The sequence below is a fragment of the Pelophylax lessonae genome (assembly GCF_965119305.1).
Source record: "Pelophylax lessonae genome assembly, chromosome: 4".
NCBI classification, from domain to species: domain Eukaryota; kingdom Metazoa; phylum Chordata; class Amphibia; order Anura; family Ranidae; genus Pelophylax; species Pelophylax lessonae.
In genome coordinates this window covers 262,437,873-262,463,219 of record NC_138771.1, presented here as the reverse complement: position 1 = coordinate 262,463,219, position 25,347 = coordinate 262,437,873, and the positions used below count along the sequence as shown (strand labels likewise).

Sequence of the window (25,347 nt, the reverse complement as noted above, 5' to 3'; positions counted from 1 at the left end):
CCCCGAGAGTGCCCGTTCTATATTACCTCCCTAAGGTGCATAAGAACTCCCTTAATCCACCTGGGCGCCCCATAGTGAGCGGAATAGATTCCGTCACTAGTAGGATAGGGAGGTATATAGACGGGTACTTACAACCGATTGTTACCAACACCCCCTCTTATTTAAGAGATTCTACACAAGTTCTGAATTTATTAGAGCATATAGAGTGGAAGGAGGGATATCTGCTGGCCACAGCAGATGTCACCTCCTTGTATACTATTATTTCCCATGAACATGGGCAACAAGCCGTCCAGACTTTTTTGGAGAGGGACGACTCTTTGGTTTCAGTACAGAGAGAGTTTATTTTGTCCTTACTCACATTTGCCATGCAACATAATTACTTTTGGTTTGGCGGCTCCTTCTTTTTACAAAAGAGAGGGGTCGCCATGGGTGCCAAATATGCACCGAGCATGGCTAATCTGTTTATGGCCAAGTGGGAGGAGGACGTCATCTATGGCCGGCCTAGACCCGAACTGGTCTTTTGGAGGCGTTACATTGATGACGTCCTCCTCCTATGGGATGGCGACAGATTATCTTTGGACGATTTTATTAATGACCTCAATTCCAACGCTCTGGGGATTGTCCTTCAGCATGAGGTTAGTGATAGCAAGATTAATTTCCTTGACTTATCAATAGAGATTAAGGATAGCACAATTGTGACAAGCACTTTTTTCAAACCGACCGACCGTAACGGTTACATCGAACAGGGAAGTTGTCACCATCCCTCATGGTTGCGATCGGTACCTCGGAGTCAGTTTTTACGACTTCGTCGCAATTGTACTAGCAAAGAAAGTTATCACAGTCAAGCTCTAATGCTGAGGGATAAGTTTCTCGATAAGGGATATGATGAGAGCAATTTGGATAAGGTGTTGTATGATGTTGAGAACGTTGACAGGTCTACTTTATTACATAAGCAGCCTAAACAACAAGCAGATTCCAATCGCTTTGCCTTTTCCTTCATCACCACCTATTCAAAGCAGTTTGGAGACGTGAAACGTATTTTTAAAAAACATTGGAGGGTTCTCCAAAATGACAAGGTACTGGGCCCTCAACTACCTGAAGTTCCACCAGTTGTGTTCAGGGGTGTTGAGCCTTTGCGTCTCCAGATTGCTCCGAACGTTCTCGACAAGCCTGAACGGTTACCTTTCTTTCATACCTTGACTGGCTACTATCCATGTAGGAAGTGCTCGGTATGTAAAGTAAATTCTCTTACCGGTAGAAAATTCTGCGAGGTTACATCCACGGCTACCTCCAAGACACACCCCATCAAACCCTTCATTGGTTGTTCCTCCAATAATGTGGTCTATCTCCTGCAATGTCCATGCGGCCTACAATATATAGGCCGCACCAAGCGGACATTGACAGTGAGGGTGAGGGAACATATCAAAAATATCAGAAAGGGTTTTCCCAACCATAGCCTTTCAAGGCATTACGCCAATTGCCACGATAAAAACCCTGTGGGTACTAAGATCTGGGGGATCGACAAATTCACCCCCCATTGGAGAGGAAGCCATGTCCACCGTGAAATTTCCCGTCTCGAAACTCGGTGGATTTTCAATATGAGGACTTACTCTCCATGGGGGCTGAATGTTGAGTGGGATGTGAACTGTTATATTAATAACAGTTAATTATTTTGGACATCATTATTTATGAGGATCTTTTAGTGATGTATTTTATCTTATTTTTTTTTTATTAGTTTTTTCAGAGTCAGTATTTGTTATTTTATGAAGTTTGGGACGGTGTGGATATTTGATGCTGTTACTTTATATCCGTCTGAGTTAGCATTAATATCCTCCGTCCTCCTCTACAATGTTTTATCATTTATGGGATATTTATATGACCTTGAGTGGGTTAATTTCATATCCAGTGTTATATGTGTTTAATGGCATTTTTTTATTATTTGAGAGGTATAGATCTTCTCTTGCATAGAAAAATTGCATAGCATGCAACTGTTTTATGTGCCTTCCACTTGATCTCTGTTTTTGTCTATGCTGGTAGTCTTTTTTCTTTCTTTTTTTCCTTTTTTGTCCTATCAGCACCGGCTGTTTAGAGTGATTGTGTCTGGTTGGTTGAGCACACAATCACTCTTATAAATTTGGTTACAGAAACTTATTATAGCTGTCATAGGCTATTTCCGGCCGGTGGAACCCGATGGAACGCATTGACGGATGTTTACCGCGTGCGTCACTTCCGGTTCCGGCTGACGACCAAGTGGAACGCACTTGCGGTTTACATCCGCATACGTCATTTCCGGTTTGTCCTTTTATATGCGTGCTGCCGTGTACATCCGGTCCACCTCTGATGATGTCACTTCCTTGACGACACGCGTCAGGTGATCCGGAACGAGCAGCACGCCACCAATACCGCGGTTTTTACTCATTTACTATGTCTGTATACATTCACCTTTGTGTGAGTATATTTTTATGCATTTATTAAACCTGAGTTTGTAAGTCTGCACTATGTCCTGCCCCTTTCTTTTGAGGTGTATTGAATATTGCTGAGATCATTACTCTGTCTGGTGGTACGATTTGAGCCTTCATTGCCCTTAACCATGATCTGTTGAGACACTGGGAATCGATGAGTTATACCGTTGGCACTGTCTGTCATTGATGGCCCAATTTGAGTTTATTGCATCGCCCATATCCATCTAATATCTGGTAAGCAGTTGGCATATTTCCACGCTTGGGTGTTGGCTTCTTTTCATCCGCACGGCTCTGATATTGGGAATTGGTCTCCACTACTTCTCATCTCTCTTGGACTGTTGGGACTTATTGTGGACACTCTACATTGTTTAATATTTAGTTACAGTGTTTGGCGCTACTACACCTTTTATATATTACTGCGTAACCTGGCACCAATACTAGGGGTTATTACTGCATAAACTGGAACCAATACTAGGGGTTATTACTGTGTTAACTGGCACCAATACTGGGCTTTATTACTGTATAAACTGGCACCAATATTAGGCTTCATTATTGCATAAACTGGCACCAATACTAGGGGCTATTAATGCGTAAACTGACATCAATGCTAGGAGCTATTACTGCATAAACTGGCACCAATACTAAGGGTTATTACTATGTAAACTGGCACCAATACTAGGGGCTATCACTGCATAAACTGGCACCAATACTAGGGGTTATTACTGCGTAAACTGGCACCAATACTAGGGGTTATTACTGTGTAAAGTGTCACCAATACTAGGGGTTATTACTGCCTAAACTGGCACCAATACTAGGGGTTATTACTGCTTAAAATGGCACCAATACTAGGGGTATTACTGCATAAACTGCTGAAATTGTTTTAAACTATATAGAAAAGCTTTTAGGAGTTTTCCTCTTTCTCAGGTCTAAAGCAATACCTGAAGAAGAAAGGAAAACTCTTAAGTATTAGTTTAGTACAATATTAATAATAACTACCTTATTTTCAGTGGTATGATTTGGTGGCCACAATGAACAGATGACAGGTCAGCACCCCCCCAGCTTTGACTGTGATATCTTATGTCCCCCCCCCCCCATATGTTGTTCCTGGAATTACCACTACATGTCTCCATGCTTTATTTTGTTAAGAAACCACTTTGTAAAACGCCCCTCTGGCCACCTGGGGGTAAGGGCAAATGATTTATGTAGCATTTACTTCCTGGAATGCATCTGCCATTAGCTCAAGCATGCATGCAGAAGAGTGTACTTAGCTGAGAAAACCCCTCCTCCCCTCCTGAAGACTCCTGGGATGTATGACATCATTTACTTAGGCAAGAAACCAGTAAGTAACTGAAGAAATGTAAAAAAAAGTTAAAAACAAGTAATGTAATATACTTTCCTATTTACCAACACTAGCAGCATGAGAAATAAAAATAATCAATGTTGATTAAGAGAGTGAAGTTCCACTTTAAGATTATATCATATTTAAAGATTTTGTACGATTTTAGTGACTGGGTTTACATCTACTTTAAATAAACATGTTCATCTAAAATCGAATAGCATTCACTTTAACCACTTTAGGACCGCGCGCGGTAATACTACTGCGGCAGTGCGGCACGATACCGCTCAGCCACGTAGTATTAACGTCATGCGCGATCGCGGCTCCAGAGCGCGCTCCCGCGCGCCGCGGGTCCCGATACCGATGGCATTCGGTAGGGAACCGATCAATCACCAGATACTAACCAATGATTTTTGGTCAGTGTCTGTAGATCGGTCCCCACCAATGGCAATCTGTCCCCTGTCTGTGTAATGTAAACACAGACAGGGGAAGTGATGTCACTGTCCCTCCTGAAGTCCTTTCGGTTCCAGGAGAGAGACAGAGACACACCAAAAACGTGAGTTTCCACCAACACTACACTGACACACCTCACATAGGCACATTTAACCCCTTCATCACCTCTGATCACCCCCTGATCACCCCCAAACCCCTCACAGTGAACACTATATACAGTGGTATACAGATATTTTACTGATCACTGTATAAGTGTCACTTGTGAGCGTAGTTTGCGCCTGCGTTAGGCCCAAATAGGGTTAGGGTACCCGCCACCTATCCCCTAATAAAGTTTTTACCCCTTGATCAGCCCCAGTTAACCCCTTCACTACCTATTACTCTGTGCACTAAATACAGTATATAGGTAAATACTGATCACTGTATTTAGTGTCACTAGTGACCCTAATTTGCGCTTGCGCTAAGCCCATATAGGGTTAGGGCACCCGCCACCTATTCCCTAATAAACTTTTAACCGCTTGATCTTCCCCAGTTAACCCCTTCACTCCATATAAAACAGTGCACTAATATATACAGTATATCAGATAACTACTGATCACTGTATTTAGTGTCACTGGTGACCCTAATTTGCGCTTGCGCTAGGCCCGAATAGGTTTAGGCCACCCGCCATCTATCCTCTATAAAGGTTTAACCCCTTGATCTCCCCCAGTTTAACCCCTTCACTTCCCTGTCACAGTGTTGGGTAGTGAGGAGTAAAATCAAAAATTTACGCAATTAGAAAACCTAAAGATGGAGATTGATTTTCGGGGTCCCGTACACAGCTAGGCTCCCAAAAAGTCTCACATATGTGGTATCCCTGTACTCAGGAGAAGCAGCAGAATATATTTTGGGGTGTAATTACACATATACCCATGGCATGTGTGAGAAATTTATCTTTTAGTGACAACTTTGCGTTAAAAAAAAAAAATTTTTTTTTTATTCATTTTTCAAACACCTGTGACAAAAAAATTAAATATTCAATGAGCTCAACATGCCTCTCAGAACATTCCTTAGGATGTCTACTTTCCAAAAAGTGGTAATTTGGGGGGGGTCTTGTACTGCCCTGCCATTTTAGCACTTCATGAATTGAGATAGGCAGTCAGAAATTAAAGCTGCGTAAAATTTCAGTATTTACACCATAGTTTGTAGACGCTATAACTTTTGCGCAAACCAATAAAAATACGCTCATTGAATTTTTTTTTGTCAAAGACATGTAGCTAAATATATTTTGGCCAAAAAAAATGACATAAATTGAGTATATTGGATATTTTTTAAAAGACAAAGTTGAAAATGTCATTTTTTTGCAAAATTTTCGCTTGTTTTTTTATTAATATCGCAAAAAATAAAAAGCGCAGAGGTGATCAAATACCACCAAAAGAAAGCTCTGTTTGTGGGAAAAAAAGGACGTAAATTTCGTTTGGGTACCACATTGCATGACCGCACAATTGTCAGTTAAAGTCGCACAGTGCCGAAGCACAAAAAGTGGTCTGGACGGAAGACAGCAAAATCCTCCGGTGGTAAAGTGGTTAATACCTTTAGTGCCGGTTCACACTAGCGTAATGCCAGACATCGCATGTGATTCATACTGCATTGCTGTGCAAGTCACATGCAAATGTGATGTTATGGCTGAATTCACATCGCATTTGGACCAAAATGGTGCAGGACCCTTTTTTGGTCCGCACTGGAATCGGATCGCATGGGTGTTCACACAAACTGATTCCTGCACCATTTGACAGTTCACACTACGATATGAGAACCGATCTGGGGGTGTCATTAACTCTCTATTGACAGCCACAGCGGTTTGCATAGGGCAGTGTGAACTGCCTGCGAGTCCTATGTAATACGGGAACCTCCACTGGAATTTCGCTGGTTCCAACATCGCGCTAGTGTGAACCAGCACTTATACAATGAATAGAAGAGTGACTATGCCTGTGGATTCTTTTGATTGCTTCAACAAAGCCTAGAATGCAGTATGCATGGTATGCAGGCATATGATGGACAGGAATTTATTGAGTGGGTGCTGGTGTTATTTTTTATTTTTTTTTGTCTGAATAAGTCAGTGGCCATTTGAGCATGTGTGTCAGAAACATAGGACAATGGGATTTATGGTTATAAGCAAGAGAACATTTAAGGAAAGTATGGAAGCAAAATTTGGTAACAGAGGATTTTACTGCTAGAGGCAAAAGAAAAAAAGAATGCACTAGTTAGAAGCATTTGCCTTATAATTACTATTATAACGCAGATGATGTTGAGGCTGGGCGTTATACTGTATCCACTGGCACCAATGATGGTGGTTGTTATTGCTGTCACCAATGCTGGGGGTTATTATTGTATCCACTGGCACCAATGCTAGTAGTTGTTATTGCTGTCACCAATGCAGGGGGTTATTATTGTACCTACTGGCACCAATGCTGGTGGTTGTTATTGCTGTCACCAATGCTGAGGGTTATTATTGTATCCACTGACACCAATGCTGGGCGTTATACTGTATCCACTGGCACCAATGCTGGTGGTTGTCCGTATTTTCCGGCGTATAAGACGACTGGGCGTATAAGACGACCCCCCTAATTTTCAAGTTAAAACATACGTTTTGGGCTATACTCGCCGTATAAGACTACCCCCCTTCCGAAGCAAGGCAACACCATTGAAAAAGATCAGATTTCTCATAGATCTCCAAGGTACCCCAAGTACTGTAATACATGTAATCTCTCATATCTCCAAGGTACCCTAAGTATAAGTATTACCAGTAGATGTAATCTCAAGACGCTGGCTGTGTGGGAATCCTGTACTGGTATACCGCATGTACCGTAGCTTCGGCTACATACAGTATACCGCGCTGAGCCAATCACAGTGAGCAATGTATTCTACTATTGAATGCAAAGCCTGCTCGGATTGGCAGAGTCAGAGAGAAGGGCTGATGTTACTCCGCCAATCCGAGCAGGCTTTGCATTCAATAATAGAATACATCACTCTCCCTGATTGGCTCAGCACGGTACACTGTATGTAACCGAAGCTAAGGTACATACGGTATACCGGTACAGGATTCCCACATAGCCAGCGTCTTGAGAGATTACATCTACCAGTAATACTTATACTTAGGTTACCTTGGAGATATTATACTCAGCGTATAAGACGACCCCCCATTTTTGAGGGGTTTTTTTGAGGTTCAAAAGTAGTCTTATACGCCAGAAAATACAGTAATGCTGTCACCAATGCAGGGGGTTATTATTGCGTCCACTGACATTAGTACTAGGTGTTATTATTGGGGCTACTGACACTAATAGTATTATTGCATTCACTGATTTTGATTGCAGCCACTGACATCAGTGCTGGGGGGTTACTATTACTGTCATTAACACCAATGATGGGATTTGTTTCATTCCCAGTTTCTCTTCAGTGTGTATTGCAATACACTACAAAAAATGCAGTAGGACCAACATTTTGTGTCATTGAAGTGCATTTCAGCCTAATAATTTTAAATGAGCTGCCTAACTTGACACAATGGGGTTGATTTACTAAATGAAAATAGAATGTGCACTTTGCAAAGTGCAGTTACACTCTGCAAGAGCAGTTTCTCCAGAGCTTAGTAAATGAACAGAAGCTCTTCTGACTTCCATCATCCAATCATGTGCCAGCAAAAATGCTGTTTTTTTTATATATATTCCTTGCAAGTGATTGGGTATTCTTTGCAAAGTGGAGGTTTGCCCCATTTACTAAGCTTTGAAACAACTGCCCTTGCAAAGTGAACCTGCACTTTGCAAAGTGCACAGTCTATTTTCTCTTTATCCCTCGATATCTTTAGTAAATCAACCCCAATGCACCTCAATGCACAAAAAATGCTGCTATTGTGCAGCCCTCTTAGCATGTCAGCGGTCATATATGCGGCCCGCTATCATTTTCTGATAAAAAGTAAGTGTGTGCCATGTTAATGATGGATTTTTTTTAGCACTTGTTTGGCATATGAATAAATACGTCCTTGAACAGTACAAATCACGGTGAAGTACCGTAACACTAAGTAAGTGTGCTGAAAGGACCTGCCTTTCCTTCCACAGGAAACTCCATGTGCCAAGTGCTGCATGAACATTTGGAAGGCAGTCAAACTTTTTTTAGTGGCTCATTGAAAAGAATTGACTGTATTATATTTAACATGCAAGGTAGAATTCATGGTCAGTATACCACATAATGGTAAATACGGTACATTTGTTTAACTTAAATAAATAAATATATTTTTTTGCTAGGGTGGTTATCAGTTTTATGGATGACACTAATAAACAGACCTCAAATGTATTGTTTGTTTCTCTTTCTTCTTACATAATTTGCTTGAGGTCATTGTAGCCGTATTAGTGCACTTGCGACAGAGACAATTGAGTACTGTCCGTGATACTTTTTTTATTTGCAATAACATACTATTTTTCAGGACAAGCTTTCGGGGTATGTCCCCTTCTTCAAGATCCAAGCAGTACTCAACGGGGGGAAGGGATGGATTTTGTGTTCCTACAAAGCAGGGAATAGAATCCATCCTTTCCCCTAGTACTGGGATCTTCAAACTACGGCCCTCCAGCTGTTGAAGAACTACACATCCCATGAGGCTTTGTAAAATTGACATTCACATACATGACTAGGCATGATGGGAGTTGTAGTTCCTGAACATCTGGAGGGCCGTAGTTTGAAGACCCCTGCCCTAGTAAAAGCACCTAATATACTACACAAAAACACTTCTTACATAATTTAAAAGGAATCAGTAGTACAATCTCTACAGTTATAGCATCAGTTGGATGGATGGATGGATAGATGGAGAGGGAGAGAACATGAGCAATAGAAAACCTCTACTTGGGTATAATACAGAATAAAGCTATTTAAAATTGTAATTTTTTTTTCTTTCTTTATTTTACTATAAAGCAAAGATTTTGATACTGTGATTATTTTTCCTTTTATGTTTGTATGATTTGTTGGTTATAAAAAAAAAAAAAAAAAAAAATTAAATAAAAAGAGATTTAAAAAAAAAATAAAAAAAATTGTAAAAAAAAAAAATGATATATAGGTTAGAATGGCAATACTACAGTTTACCTATGTAATTATTTTGGCTATTATTATTGTGTTTCCCAACTTTATTTATGATTTACCAAAGCACAAACACTAATCCAAGCCGATTATACTGTAGCTCATTAAAAACACTTACTAATCAATATATTCATTAAGAAGACACTAAAAAAAAAGTTATTAGAGATCATATAACTAACAGATCATCTAATCAATAGCCATCATTATCAACTATAGAGTAGCTGGTAGAAGACCAAAGAGTTCTGCAACTGTGAAAAATCTACATTGTCAATCCACAGACACTTAGAGGAATCCCAAACCCAGCAACCACCCCGAACCTAGAAATCATGTGATAGCAACCACTTAAAGACCACCCCATAGCAGTTTTATGGTACAGGGCAGCTCTCCTGTGCAGAATCATGTATATATAAGTGATCCTGCACTCTTGCCTGCAGGGGCACACATGCGTCATCGGTGGGCTGTTTCTGCTCTAAATATATACACAGCAGAAGCTGCTCTGTGATTCCCGGGGACTCAATGTTCTCTGTCACCCACCAATCATTGGTAAAACATTCAGAACTGAGATCTGCCTATGTAAACTAGGGGAAGGGATGGATTTTGTGTTCCTACAAAGCAGGGGATAGAATCCATCTTTTCCCCTAGTGAAAGCACCTAATATACTACACAAAAACACTGGTTAGGCACACAGATAACCCTTTGATCGCCCTAGATGTTTAACCCCCCTCCCAGCCAGTGTCATTAGTACAGTGACAGTGCATATTTTTAGCACTGATCACTGTATTAGTGTCACTGGTTCCCATAAAGTGTCAAAAGTGTCAGTTAGTGTCTGATTGCCTGCCGTAATATGGCAGTTCCGCTATAAGTTGCTGATTGCTGCCATTACTAGTATAAAAAAACAAATAAATAAAAACTATGTAAAGAGATCCTATAGTTGTTAGACGCTATAGCATTCACATCAACAAATCAATATACGCTTACTGTGATTTTTTTTTTTTTTTTTTTTACCAAAAACATGTAGCAGAATATATATTGGCCTAAATTTATGAAGAAATGTTATTCTTAAAAAATTTTATTGGATATGTTTTATAGCAGAAAGTAAAAAAAAAAATTCTAAATTGTTGGGCTTTTTTCTGATCAAATACCACCAAAAATATGTTGCAGAATACAAATTGGCCCTAAAATGATGAAAAAATTAAATTTTTTAAATTTTTTTTATTGGGAATGTTATAAAGCAGAAAGTAAAATGTTTTATTTTTTTTTTATTAGAATTGTCGCTCTTTTTTTGTTTATAGCGCAAAAAATAAAAATCGCACAGGTGATCAAATACTAAAAGAAAGCTCTATTTGAGGGAAAAAAAGGACATAAATGTTATTTGGATACAGCATCGCATGACTTCGCAATTGTCAGTTAAAATACCACAGTGCCGTGTCGTAAAAAATAGCCTGGTCATGAAGGGTTTTAAATCTTCCAGAAGTCAAGTGGTTAGGGTGTAACTGGGACATTTTGTTCTTATTTCCCTGTAAGTAAAATCATAATAAGTTCTTCTAGTTGCTGCAGTTAAAATAAAAGATTGCCATATAAACTACTATACAGAGGTAATACTACATTTTATATGAGCAAGAATAATCAGAACATCTAGCAATTTCTCATACAAAAACTGCGTAGAGAACGACATGACAATTAAAATGGGACATTTGCCAGGTTAAAATATTCTGTACAAGGGACCTTACTCTTCTACTATTAAACTGTTGTGCAAAATAAATGTAAAGTAGGTAACATAATGTTCTGCATGCATATGCAAACCATTCAAAGCGAACAAAGATATCTACAAAAATATTAGCTGCCATAATTAAAAGATAAATAAACAGGTATCCTTTAGGGCTGGCTCACACCAGATACAGTCCAGTGCATTTTTATTCTGCAATTCATTTTTATTAAAAAATGCATGCACAGTGTTTACTGTGTATTCCAATGGCCCTAGTTGTTGCATTTTTCTGTATGGAACACATCTGGAATGTAGAAAAATGCATCAAAAACACATTGGAATGCATCAAATGCATCAAAAATGAACTGGAACGCATGTGTTCCCAATCATATTGAAATAGTAATTGAGATAAATGCACCGCAACGCATCAGAACGCATCACAAATGTATCAAAGCACATTTAAACATGCATGCAGAAACGCATCTGGAATGCAGAAAATGTGATGTGAACCAGCTCTTAACCACTTTCCGATCTTCCTCCATGTATTTACTGTGGCAGTGGGGCTCTATTGCGCAAAACGGCATACCTGTATGTCATTTAGTTTAATAGCCATTAGAGCCGCCGGAGGCACGGCCGCACTGTGATTGGCTAGAGGGGTTGTCAATCAGTGGGTCCGGTGGACCCGATGTCTGCCGGCCATCCGCGATCATCCCCGGGAGAGGCAGTACAGAGGTCTGCTTATGTAAGCAAGGCAGATCGCCATTCTGCAAGGGGACAATATGGATCTCTGTCTTCCCCCAATCAGTGCAACCCCCTAGGTACACATTTAACCCTTTGATCACCCCTGAAGTTAACCCCTTTCCTGTCAGTGTCATTAGTGCAGTGACAGTGCATTTTTTTAGCACTGATCACTGTATTAGTGTCACTGGTCCCCAAAAAGTGTCAAAGGTGTCAGCTAAATGTCCGATTTGCCTGCCACGATGTTGCAGTCCGCAAATCGCTGACTGCCACCATTACTAGTAAAAAAAAAAAAAATATAAAAATAACTTTTGCGCAAACCAATCAATATACACTTACTGGGATTTTATTTACCAAAAATATATAGCAGAACACATATTGACCTAAACTGATGGAAAAATTTGATATTTTTTACAATTTTTATTGGCTGTGTTTTATAGCAGAAAGTAAATAATATTGTTTTTTTTTTTTTTTTTTTTTTTCAAAATTGTCGCACTTATTTGTTTATAGCACAAAAAATAAAAACCACAGAGGTGATCAAATACCACCAAAAGAAAGCTCTCCCATAACTCAGCAGTTTGGAAGATCTAGAAACAAATATTAGAATATGTTCAGTTAACCAATTCATTAACAAGCCAATCAGAGTTCAGGAAATAGATCTTGCAATATTATGGTGAATCTCTTTGGGAGTTTTTAATTCTGTGGCTTAAAGCCTCTATCTTCATTCCTGAGCAGAATATTATCAGAAATAGAAGGACGGACTGTAGAATGGGGAATATAGAAGGCTCTCTTTGATTGTTTTATTTGCTTTTTCATTATATAGCGGCTAAGAACAAGTATGCAGACCAAGAGTTCTTACTTCATTCTGACTTCATTGGCTGCATACTTATTTCAGGTCAGTGACTCAAAGTACTGAAGCCAGAGCAAGCCAGGAAATTAGCTTTGTAGAAGGAAATTAACAATGGCAGCCTCCATATTTCACTCAGCTCAGGTTTCCTTTAAGTCAGCAGAATATAAAAATATTTTAAAATGTAATTAATATTAAGGATCGTGCAACCAAAGCATTGTTTGAAATTATATTGTGTTTCTCATTTGTCTTTAGCGTTATATTATTTTTTTATTGTGTATTTTCTTTGTAATATTGGGTACAGTTTTTATCTGCTGTACAACATTGTATTTATCACGTTACACATGCATTGTCTGTTTGTTTGCCTTTAATAATTTTGTCCCTGCCATCCTCTGTAGCTAGGGGATGCTCTGTGTAGTTAGTCCCATGCCTCTTCTTCATGCTTTAGCTTCCATTTTTTTGACCTATCTGATGTTAATCTTTTATGATCTGCACAAGTTTGGATTAAAGCTTTCTATGATCTGCAAGATGTCATTTGGAACGAGTCAATGCCTTCCAAACTACTAAGACGGTAAACTTAAGCTAAACAGTCCTCCAGTGAGATATATGTGAATAGAGATGTATAGAACTGTTCGCCGGCGAACAGTTCCCGGCGAACTTAGCATGTTCGCGTTCGCCGCTGCCGGCGAACATATGCGATGTTCGGTCCGCCCCCCATAAGACATCATTGAGGCAAACTTTGACCCTGAACTTTACAGTCAGCAGACACATTTCCAGCCAATCAGCATACCTCCCTCCCACACCCTCCCACCTCCTATAAATAAGCAAGGGCAGCATCCATCTTAGATCATTCTGAAGCAGTGTGTGTAGTGAGAGTAGGGAGAGAGCTGCTGCTGCTGCTGCTGCTGCTGTTAAGCTAGGGACAGTTAGTCAGTGTTCCTGGTCTTGCAGTGTTCTTGGTCCACTACTGCTGTAATATCAGCACCCCAAAAAGCCCTTCTAAGGGCTGGTATTTGTGTTTTTTTTTTTTTTATATATATATATATATATATATATATATACCTAGCGTCCCCAAAAGCCCTTTTAAGGGCTGGTAATTGAGTTGTTTCTTCTTATATATATATATATATATATCTATATCTATCTAGTGTCCCCAAAAGCCCTTTTAAGGGCTGGTAATTGAGGATTTTTTTTATTTATATATATATATACATATATATATATATATATATATAGTGTCCCCAAAAGCCCTTTTAAGGGCTGGTAATTGAGGATTTTTTTTATTTATATATATACATATATATATATATATATAGTGTCCCCAAAAGCCCTTTTAAGGGCTGGTAAGGTAATAGAGTTTTTTCTTTATATATATATCTATATATATCTATTGTACACTGCAGTTGCCTGCCCGCTGTGTGTGAGAGGCCACAGACCTACCACAGACTGTACTGTGTGCACACCACACTCATTTCGGGTGGCACAGGCACAGTACCTTGCATTTTAAAAAATATTTTTTTTTTCCTCTGTCATAATTGCAGTGAGTGCTGTGTCAGGTCCACAGAGTGCACTGTACCCACTGCAGTGCACTGTCCACCACTGATATATATACGGTGGCACAGCATCTTGTTGCAATAAATTGAAAAAAAAAAATATTTTTTATTATTGCAGTTGCCTGGGCTGCCAGTTACTGTCAGGTCCACAGAGTGTACTGTGCCCACTGCAGTGCCACTGTGTGCCCACCCACCACTGATATATAAGGTGGCACAGCAGCTTGCAAAGTAAAAAAATATATATATATTTTTTAATTGCAGTTGCCTGGGTGCCAGTGACTGCTGTCAGGTCCACAGAGAGTGTACTGTGCCACTGCCCACCCACCACTGATATATAAGGTGGCACAGCAGCTTGCAAAGTAAAATAAAATATATTTTTTTAAAATTGCAGTTGCCTGGGTGCCAGTGACTGCTGTCAGGTCCACAGAGAGTGTACTGTGCCACTGCCCACCCACCACTGATATATAAGGTGGCACAGCAGCTTGCAAAGTAAAATAAAATATATATTTTTTAAAATTGCAGTTGCCTGGGTGCCAGTGACTGCTGTCAGGTCCACAGAGAGTGTACTGTGCCACTGCCCACCCACCACTGATATATAAGGTGGCACAGCAGCTTGCAAAGTAAAAAAAAATATATATTTTTTTAAATTGCAGTTGCCTGGGTGCCAGTGACTGCTGTCAGGTCCACAGAGAGTGTACTGTGCCACTGCCCACCCACCACTGATATATAAAGTGGCACAGCAGCTTGCAAAGTAAAAAAATATATATATATTTTTTAAATTGCAGTTGCCTGGGTGCCAGTGACTGCTGTCAGGTCCACAGAGAGTGTACTGTGCCACTGCCCACTCACCACTGATATATAAAGTGGCACAGCAGCTTGCAAAGTAAAAAAAATATATATATATTTTTTAAATTGCAGTTGCCTGGGTGCCAGTGACTGCTGTCAGGTCCACAGAGAGTGTACTGTGCCACTGCCCACCCACCACTGATATATATGCCTGCAAGAGAAAAAGCCAGCCGCAGAGAAGCCGTATTCCTGAAAATATAAGAAAAATGCTGTTTTTTAGGGGTTCTGGACATGCTACAGAGCTGAAACTTGACAGGTACACTTTTTAGACCCCCCAGACACTAAATACAAAAAATGACATGCCTGCCTAAAAAAATGCCCGCTAAATGCCTGCAAGAAAAAAAGCCAGCCGCAGAGAAGCCGTATTCCTGAAAATATAAGAAAAATGCTGTTTTTTAGGGGTTCTGGACATGCTACAGAGCTGAAACTTGACAGGTACACTTTTTAGACCCCCCAGACACTAAATACAAAAAATGACATGCCTGCCTAAAAAAATGCCCGCTAAATGCCTGCAAGAGAAAAAGCCAGCCGCAGAGAAGCCGTATTCCTGAAAATATAAGAAAAATGCTGTTTTTTAGGGGTTCTGGACATGCTACAGAGCTGAAACTTGACAGGTACACTTTTTAGACCCCCCAGACACTGAATACAAAAAATGACATGCCTGCCTAAAAAAAATGCCCGCTAAATGCCTGCAAGAAAAAAAGCCAGCCGCAGAGAAGCCGTATTCCTGAAAATATAAGAAAAATGCTGTTTTTTAGGGGTTCTGGACATGCTACAGAGCTGAAACTTGACAGGTACACTTTTTAGAACCCCCAGACACTAAATACAAAAAATGACATGCCTGCCTAAAAAAATGCCCGCTAAATGCCTGCAAGAAAAAAAGCCAGCCGCAGAGAAGCCGTATTCCTGAAAATATAAGAAAAATGCTGTTTTTTAGGGGTTCTGGACATGCTACAGAGCTGAAACTTGACAGGTACACTTTTTAGACCCCCCAGACACTAAATACAAAAAATGACATGCCTGCCTAAAAAAATGCCCGCTAAATGCCTGCAAGAGAAAAAGCCAGCCGCAGAGAAGCCGTATTCCTGAAAATATAAGAAAAATGCTGTTTTTTAGGGGTTCTGGACATGCTACAGAGCTGAAACTTGACAGGTACACTTTTTAGACCCCCCAGACACTAAATACAAAAAATGACATGCCTGCCTAAAAAAATGCCCGATAAATGCCTGCAAGAGAAAAAGCCAGCCGCAGAGAAGCCGTATTACTGAAAATATAATAAAAATGCTGTTTTTTAGGGGTTCTGGACATGCTACAGAGCTGAAACTTGACAGGTACACTTTTTAGACCCCCCAGACACTAAATACAAAAAATGACATGCCTGCCTAAAAAAATGCCTGCTAAATGCCTGCAAGAGAAAAAGCCAGCCGCAGAGAAGCCATATTCCTGAAAATATAAGAAAAATGCTGTTTTTTAGGGGTTCTGGACATGCTACAGAGCTGAAACTTGACAGGTACACTTTTTAGACCCCCCAGACACTAAATACAAAAAATGACATGCCTGCCTAAAAAAATGCCCGATAAATGCCTGCAAGAGAAAAAGCCAGCCGCAGAGAAGCCATATTCCTGAAAATATAAGACAAATGCTGTTTTTAGGGGTTCTGGACATGCTACAGAGCTGAAACTTCACAGGTAAACTTTTTAGACCCCCCAGATGCTAAATCCAAAGAAATTTTTTATTTTTATTTTTTTTTAATTTTTCCAATAATTGGCTCTCTATCAAAAAATTATAATTTTTAAGAACTTTTTTTTGCGTGATCCCTCTCCGGCATGCCACAGTCCAGGTGTTAGTCCCCTTGAAACAACTTTTCCATCACTATTGTGGCCAGAAAGAGTCCCTGTGTGTTTTAAAATTCGCCTGCCTATTGAAGTCTATGGCGGTTCGCCCGGTTTGCCGGTTCGCGAACATTTGCCGATGTTCGTGTTCGCCGTTCGCGAACGGCGAATTTTAGGTTCGCGACATCACTATATGTGAACACTGTGAAAAGGAATCGATGAATCCACCACCAAGGAAACCAAAATATGCAGTCTCTTACCAGATGATACTGGATTAGATAGCAGTCAGAAAAAGCATTAGTCAATCGCTTGGATATTAAATCCGATCACACAATCCCCATAGGTACAGATTCCAAGGCATACACGTGGAGAAATAACAGGGCAATCATTGCACAGACATCTTTAAAAATATTTATTATACCAATAAAAACCGCACACAGGGTACTCACACTTTTTTTCAAAACAACAAGTATGAAAAAATGGCAAAGGAGTGGTGTCGATTTGTTTCCTCCCGATGTGTTTCGTCATAGATGACATCATCAGGGGGCGAACAGTATTTGTTACATTTAAAAGCTTCCCAAATATATAATTAAAATGGTCCTAAAGCCTCAAAGTTCTTCACCTCAATGCAATCTATAAATTAACGTGAAAAACCGTCTAAGCTGCAGCTCCTCCTCAGACTCCCTCCCTTTTTATTACCTGAGCCCGATTCGACCCAGCGATGTGCAAGAGTGCAGCTGCTCCAGTCGCTGTCTCTCTCCTCATTGGACAGATTGATAGTAGCAGGAGCCATTGGCTCCCGATGTTGTCAATTAAATCCTGTGATACCGGAGCGAGGGCAGGGGCGAGTCCAGCTGTCTGTGTCAATGGATGCCACAGAGGGATTTAGGAGTGAGCCTGCACGAGTGTCCCCAGGGAAGGCTGCTTTCCGTGGGGGGACCCGATGAAGAGGAGGGGCCTGGAGCATCGGCAGGGGACGTCAGAAGAAGAGGATTGGGGCTACTCTGTGCAAAACAATAGTATAGGCATGTTTGCTACTTTTATTTTTAAATCTAAGGTTTACAACCACTTTAACAAAGGAATCTTGTGATATAAAACAAACTAATGTTTGCAATGACTAAACCAAAACAGGCATTTCACTTTTGGTACGAAATTTGAGATAAAAATTACTTGTAAATTATATCTCTGAGGGACATTGTGATCTACCAAATAAAGGGGGACCCTCTAATACAGCCTATCTTGGCCTTTTCGAGGGACCCTTGAAATAACTTTCTGGTCTCAGGGAGCCCCTGCTAAAAATGACTAAATCTACAAATCATGATACATTAGTGTGATGGTCAGTGGAAAGAATGCTCTTTACACTTGTGGTCATTGGGAAGAATTACCCCCTTACAAATAGCTAAACAGATCAGTGGTGTCAGTGAGAACTTATGTGAGAGGCAGAAATTACACTTTGCTCAAGGAACCCCTAGCAACCTTTGGAGGAATCCTAGAGTTCCATGGAACCCCAGGTTGAGAAATTCTGCTCTAATAAGATGTAAAAAGTTAGCAAGTAACTACCATACCATCAGACTCTACTTTTAGGTTGTCCCCCATCCCAGTTGGCCAGGGATAGTGCCCATTTTGAGGTGTCTGTACCCAAAAAAATAAATGTACCTGGAAATGTCCCCACCAGTAGAGACCTAGCTTGGTGGGGGCACTTGACGTGCTCCAGTGTGGTCAATTATGATATGCAAAGTGCAGGTAGGTGTGTTCAGTTAAGTAAACACCAAACACCAATGTGTGTTGGGTTTTTATTATTATTTTAATCAGATTTTGGTTTTGGATGGTTGTTGTAAATTATAACAATTTGTTTTGTATATTGTTGCATAAACTGGTTTGACAGTAGAGTGGCATAATTTACTTTCCTCTGCATAGAACAAAAAAGGAAGGAAGCACAGGCAGGCTAACTTTTACAGACCTGTCCAGTAATATCAGTTCTGCACTGCTCTTTATACACAACACAGATATAATCTACAAGTGAATGCTAAAAAAAAGCTAATGTTTCCTGAAAGAAACATGGAGGCTGCCATTACAACCAATGATGCCAATGACACCAATGTTGGGGGTTGCTAATACCACCAATGACACCAGTGCTGGAACTTATTCTACTCCTGCACTACAAGTCATACACCATGAAGCAACTCCCACTTTATTTGCTACGCCTCCAGGTGTTCAGTAGGCATCACAAATTTATTTTTGATGATTTCAGGATGTCCCCCCTAACTATGAATGAATATCTTGATGCCTCTTATTTAAAATATTTTATACATTGAATTTCTGCCTCTTGCTCTAAAGTCTGTGAATGGAGAGTGATTGTGGGGGTGTGGCTACAAATGAGGATGTGATTTTGTGGGTGTTGTTAAAGTGGGTGTGGTCAGTAGTGTACATGGAATTTCATTTTCAAAATCCGGTAACCATACCTACTATATACTAATTTACTTTTCAGTTTGTTGTCCCTTTAACAGCATTTCAATTACATTTGTTTTACATCACAGTCACGTTTTACATTTTTAATATTGCTGCTACATTTAAAAGGGTATAGCTGGGTGCCGATGGACTGAGGAACATTTAAGCTTCTTCCCTCCTTTACTTGTTTTTGTGCTGTCGGCTTTGCTGAGGGTCGGAGAGCCAGTCGGCATTAACAGAATGACTGTGCTGTAGGCTTTCTTCCCTCCTTGCTGTACACAACTGGCTGTAAGCAGAGTGGGCTCTTTTTGGATCCCCTGCTTACCTTCCCCTCCCTCCTGGCAGCATTGGAGTGTCTATGTGTTCTCTGCTTGCTCCTGTGTCCTCCCTTCCTCCCGCTGGCAGTGGCTTGAGCAAATCAGTGGGCAGTGAATTACCGAGCTTGACCCTTTGCTGCCTACAGTTAATGCCAACTGGGATTGCCCTTATGTAGCAGCCTAGCAGACCTCCCGTGTGTACAGTCTTAAAGGGACAGCTTCATATGCGCCACCTACAGAAGTGCCCCAATAACAGCCAGCCAAGACTGACAATTAGGCACCAGGTACTTTGCAGTCACCTCCAAGAGTATCCCTTTGTTAAGAACACATACACCCACCCACAAAATGGCTGTACAAACACACAATGAACTCAGGGACCCTTTTTAAAAAGCCATTGGCAAGAGTTACGGTGGGATTTTTTCTTTGTGCCATTCATGCTTTCACAGCTGATGCGATTCTTACTAATACTATGTATACTAATGAGGTTTAGCGTTATTGAGGTGTAAGTTAATAGATGTAAGGCTATCATTTCCATCAGTTAACCTAACATATACATTGGTCTGTTTATCGTTATGTGTATTTATTCTACGTTGCTATAAAATACTAACTATACGCATTATTGGTTACAAATAAAGAAAACATATTTTGCGCTTAGTGCAATAATATGTGTACAGAGCTGCCCATAAAACCAAGTGACCCCTGCTGGGGTAGTGCTACAAGGGTTTCCACTTTTAACAAACATATGGGAGGTTCCTATTTATCTTAGTAGTTGCCCCACTCTCTCCCTATTCAGCAATATTTTAAACTTCCTGTTTGATGATTTGGCTACTGACATCATCCCTTCTTAACTCTTAACTTACTCTTATTCTTAAATTGTCTAAACTCTTAACTCTTAATCTTATTTGTTTTTAAAGTAGGGAAGGATTACAACCCCTGTCAAGTTTTTTTTTTTTTTTTCACAGTATCTGTGTTTTTCCAAAAGACTTTCCTCACATCTGTCCTAGGCTGGACAACTCACTAGAATGGGAAGTGAGGATAAGATCTTATTCACACAGGTGTACTTAAGCATACACCTATGTGGCCTGTGTTTTGCCTGCATGGCATGCACAGGTGGTCCATGCATCCACATGCAGGCAGTCCCATTTATGTCAATTGTGAAGCATCAGCTGCATAGACAAAGCTGTTGCTCCCAATTTGACAGCCATGTGCGTGTGGGTCTCTGAATGCAGACATTGTGCAATCGGGGACATGTACCTGCACCCACATGGATGCCAAATAGGGAGCAGCAACTGCGCCCCTGAAGCTGCTGTGCCCCAATTGACATTAATGGGACTGCCAGCATGTGCATGTGCATGCACAGTACATCTGTGCTTTTCATGCAAGCAAAACACGGGCCTCACACAGGAATACTTAAGTAGACCTGTTTGAATGAGGTCTAAATCTTGAGCACACGAATAAAGACAGGAGTGAAACATTTTAGAATTTCTAACCCTTTGCCTACTTTATCCAAGACTAAAAAAAGTATATTTTAACTATGCAAAAACGTTTACTTCCTGTTTTTTTCTTCTTGAAGTCTAAATAACAATTATTATTGAACTTACTTTTCTCCAGACACATATTTTCATTTGCCAGGTTCCCCTTTTCATCCATTTCTAGTCTTTTCCATGAGTTGGGGTGTTTCATTTTAACTACAACCTTCGTCCCTTGTTTTCTAAGGAATAAAGACGTGTTTGTAACCTCAAGAAGGCCTTCCTTTTCATGGCATGTCCATACAGGAGCCTTTGCACAGTCTACAAGGATTGCTGGACGAGAATGTGAGGGCGAAGAAAAAGAGACGCTCAGGCACTTTGAAGTTTTCAAGTGTAGTAGTTTCCCTTCTTCTGTCCATTTCCATTGCTGACTGCGGTTTGTTGCGTTGCATCGTCCCACGTTCACAACTTTACCCCCAACAATACATACGCTCTTCTGCTCATCAAAAATCTGGAAGCTCTCTGAAAGAGAAATAATAAATCAATGTAATTGAACAATTCATAAGACACTTTTGAAAGAACTCATACAAATATATGAGTAGTCTGTTATCTCTATATCACCCACTACCAAAATTAAGCAACAGCAAACATATCACAGCCATGAGGGTCAGCTTGTGGACCCCAATATTCTAGGCCCATAGAGCCTTGATCAGTGGATCACCACTCACTGCCCCCATTTACTTGTTAGTAGGCCCCCAGCCTTTAAAAAATCCCACCCACTAGTGATGTCCTGCAAAGGGCTACAAGACAGGTTTAAGTGAGTGTTTTTTTTTTTTGCACCACAAAACCATCAAGAGAGAAAAGGAACACTTTCCCCACTGGACCACTGGAACATTTTTTTGGTGGGGGTACAACATGGGTCCTAACAGAGACGCAATAGGGGGCCCAGTTACAGTCAGCAGCCAGCCACTAACAAATAATTCTGGGGAGTAATTTAACAGCCAGACACTAATCACCAATTCCCAAAGACAAATAAAATGCAAAGGGTTGTTTGATTTTTAAACAATACATCAGTCACTTACTGCCCATCTGTAGGATCAAGAGACGTGAAAATGCTCCTACAGTTCTGCTATGGTATCACACATAAGAAAAGCAATGGGGAAATACTCAAATAAGATGAACTACATACAGTCTGTGAATGCATACTCCTTAAAGTGTTACTAAACTGTTACTAAACCCAGGAGCCTGCATTCATTATATATGGTCTCCCACAGTACACAGAACATGGAAATGCCATTATTTTAGTAAATATAAACTACTAAATAACTTGTTTTCATCAGCAGTATATAGCAGTCTTATGACTTCTATCAGTGTCTGGTTAAAGCTTATAGGAGGAGTTTTCATGCTACTCTTACTGTCCTATGAGGCTGTAGGACCCCTGAACCTCTGTCTGGACAGCGCTGATTGGTCCTGTGTTGATCACATGCACCCTCCCAAGAAAAAAAAAAAAAAAAACCTCCAGCAATACACACCAAACTGAGCATGTGCAGAGTGCCCCCAAGGCTCTGTCTAATCAGGAGATGTATGGGGACAGTAATAGAAGGGGAGGATCAGAGAAAATAGGATCAAACAGCCTTTTTACACAATGCAGGGGATTACCCTCTTAGGTTCCACATTGAGTACACCAAGCATGCTTTACTCCATATACAGACTGATTTTACTGTTGTGGGTTTAGTATCACTTTAAATAATGTCATCTTTTACATTAGATGTTTTTAGAACTCCCTACTGAGGGCAGTAACCACAAAAATAAAATTAAATGACGACCATTAAATCCCACATTGTAATTTTTCACTTGGTAAAGTCTTGTAGCTTTGTTAAAATGATACATTTGTGTGGTATTCTGTTGATACTGTGCTGATGTATAATTGTAAGACTGCATTCTTCAGAGCCCTTTGTAGATACAAAACAATGTGGCTTCTAAGATGTTGGAAAAAATGTCAGAGCGAGCACTTATATAATGGAGCTTTTAAAGCACTTCAGCATTTATCCAATACCTGAACAGACATAATACGCTAAATATGTATTACATTGAATTGTTAGTTTCATGGTTTCCTATGTTTTCAATTTTACATGTCTGAGCGCAATCGTCCTCATAAAGTAAATGTTCGGGAGTTTTTTCGGATTTAGGAATATGTATATTGTCCCCTTGACACAGTGGTGCAAGCTGGAATTAGAAGGAAAGGCTCTTGATTGGGTAAGAATAGTCATAATAAATAAGCACCCCCATGAGTGGGCGGGACTTTAAAGGCAACTTAAATGCTATTGAATTGGTTTTAAAACATACATTTATTGGCTTACATTAAAATGCATTATTCAGAGTACATATGCGTATTAAAATGCAACAGCTGAAATTACATGCATGTTACATAGATTGTATATATGAAACCATAATATCTCCACTCTGACCCAACGCGTTTCAGGAAGAGATCAATCCTTTCTTCAGGGGTATGATAGGGGAGATTCATATAAGTTAAAGTGATTCTAAAGTCTTGTTTTTTTTTTTTTTTTTTTTTTTTTAAATAACAAACTTATCTTCTCTGTGCAGTTGGTTTTGCACAGAGTGGCCTGGATCCTCCTCTTCTTGGTTCCCTCTGGCGTTGCCTTGTTGCAGGCTGCTGAGGGAGACCCCGGCGAGCGTCCCCGATTCCCGGAATACTGGACGCGCTTGTCCTCAATCCTCCCCACACTCTCACAGACTGTCATCAAGTACTTGGTAGGTACTAAGGACATTAACCTGCCACAGATCTTTTTCTATTTACCAATGGCAATATAATAACTGTCATTTATCCAAGGATATGGTAGCAAGTAGGTGCAGAACTGTCAGCTACATATTTCAATGCAATTGTGTTTCTCTATCAGCAACATATTTATCTCCAGCAGCAAATAACCCAATAGTATATCTACTCAATAGCAGTAGATTTACCTTTAGCTACATATATCCCCCCCCCCCCCCCTGCACTGCATATACTGTACTTCCAGGGGAATATGTACCTTTTTTTGTTATTATAGTGTGATTTGTTAAGATGATACTAAAGGGTATTATTGTTATTTTAAATAAAAAATAAATCATATTGTGTTGACTATCTCCAGTAATATCTCTGCATTCTCTGACCCTCTCTTGTAGTAAGCCAGCAGTCTCTGACCTTCTGTTTTACCATGTCTGCAGTCTCTGGCCATCTCTTATATCATGTCTGCAGTCTCTGACCCTCCCCTGTACTAGGTCTGAAGTCTCTGGCCATCTCCTGTACTAGGTCTGCATTCTCTGACCCTCTCTTGTAGTAGGTCTGCAGTCTCTGACCCTCTCTTGCATCATGTCTGCAGCCTCTGATCCTCTCCTATATCATGTCTGCAGTCTCTGACCCTCTCTTGTATCATGTCTTGAGTCTCTGACCATCTCCTGTACTAGGTCTGCAGTCTCTGGCCATCTCTTGTATCATGTCTGCAGTCTCTGACCCTCCCCTGTACTAGGTCTGAAGTCTCTGGCCATCTCCTGTACTAGGTCTGCAGTTTCTGGCAATCTCGTGTATCATGTCTGCAGACTCTGACCCTCTTTTGTATCATGTCTGAAGTCCCTTATCCTCTCTTGCATCATATCTGCATTCTCTGACCCCCTCTTGTAGTTTGTCTGCAGTCTCTGACCCTTTCTTGTATCATGTCTGCAGTCTCTGACCCTCTCTCTTGTATCATGTCTGCAGTCTCCGACCCTCTCTTGTATCATGCCAGCAGTCTCTGACTTTCTGTTTTACCATGTCTGCAGTCTCTGGCCATCTCCTGTACTAGGTCTGCAGTCTCTGACCATCCTCTGTACTAGGTCTGCAGTCTCTGGCCATCTCCTGTACTAGGTCTGCAGTTTCTGGCAATCTCTTGTATCATGTCTGCAGACTCTGACCCTCTTTTGTATCATGTTTTCAGTCCCTGATCCTCTCTTGCATCATATCTGCATTCTCTGACCCTCTCTTGTAGTTTGTCTGCAGTCTCTGACCCTTTCTGGCATCATGTCTGCAGTCTCTGACCATCTCTCTTGTATCATGTCTGCAGTCTCTGACCCTCTCTTGTATTATGTCTGCAGTCTCTGACCCTCGCTCTTGTATCATGTCTGCAGTCTCTGACCCTCTCTTGTATTATGTCTGCAGTCTCTGACCCTCTCCTGTATTATGTCTGCAGTCTCTGACCATCTCCTGT

General features: G+C 40.4%; 1 protein-coding gene across 1 annotated transcript in view; it reads right to left on the bottom strand.

The window, feature by feature from the left end:
* PTPRB (protein tyrosine phosphatase receptor type B) overlaps positions 1-25,347 on the bottom strand; it is a 213,600-nt gene that overhangs the window by 167,713 nt on the left and 20,540 nt on the right. Inside the window, exon 2 of the mRNA XM_082256081.1 lies at positions 21,236-21,625. Within this exon, the coding sequence (XP_082112207.1) occupies positions 21,236-21,625 (390 nt within the window). The remainder of the gene's footprint in view (positions 1-21,235; positions 21,626-25,347) is intronic.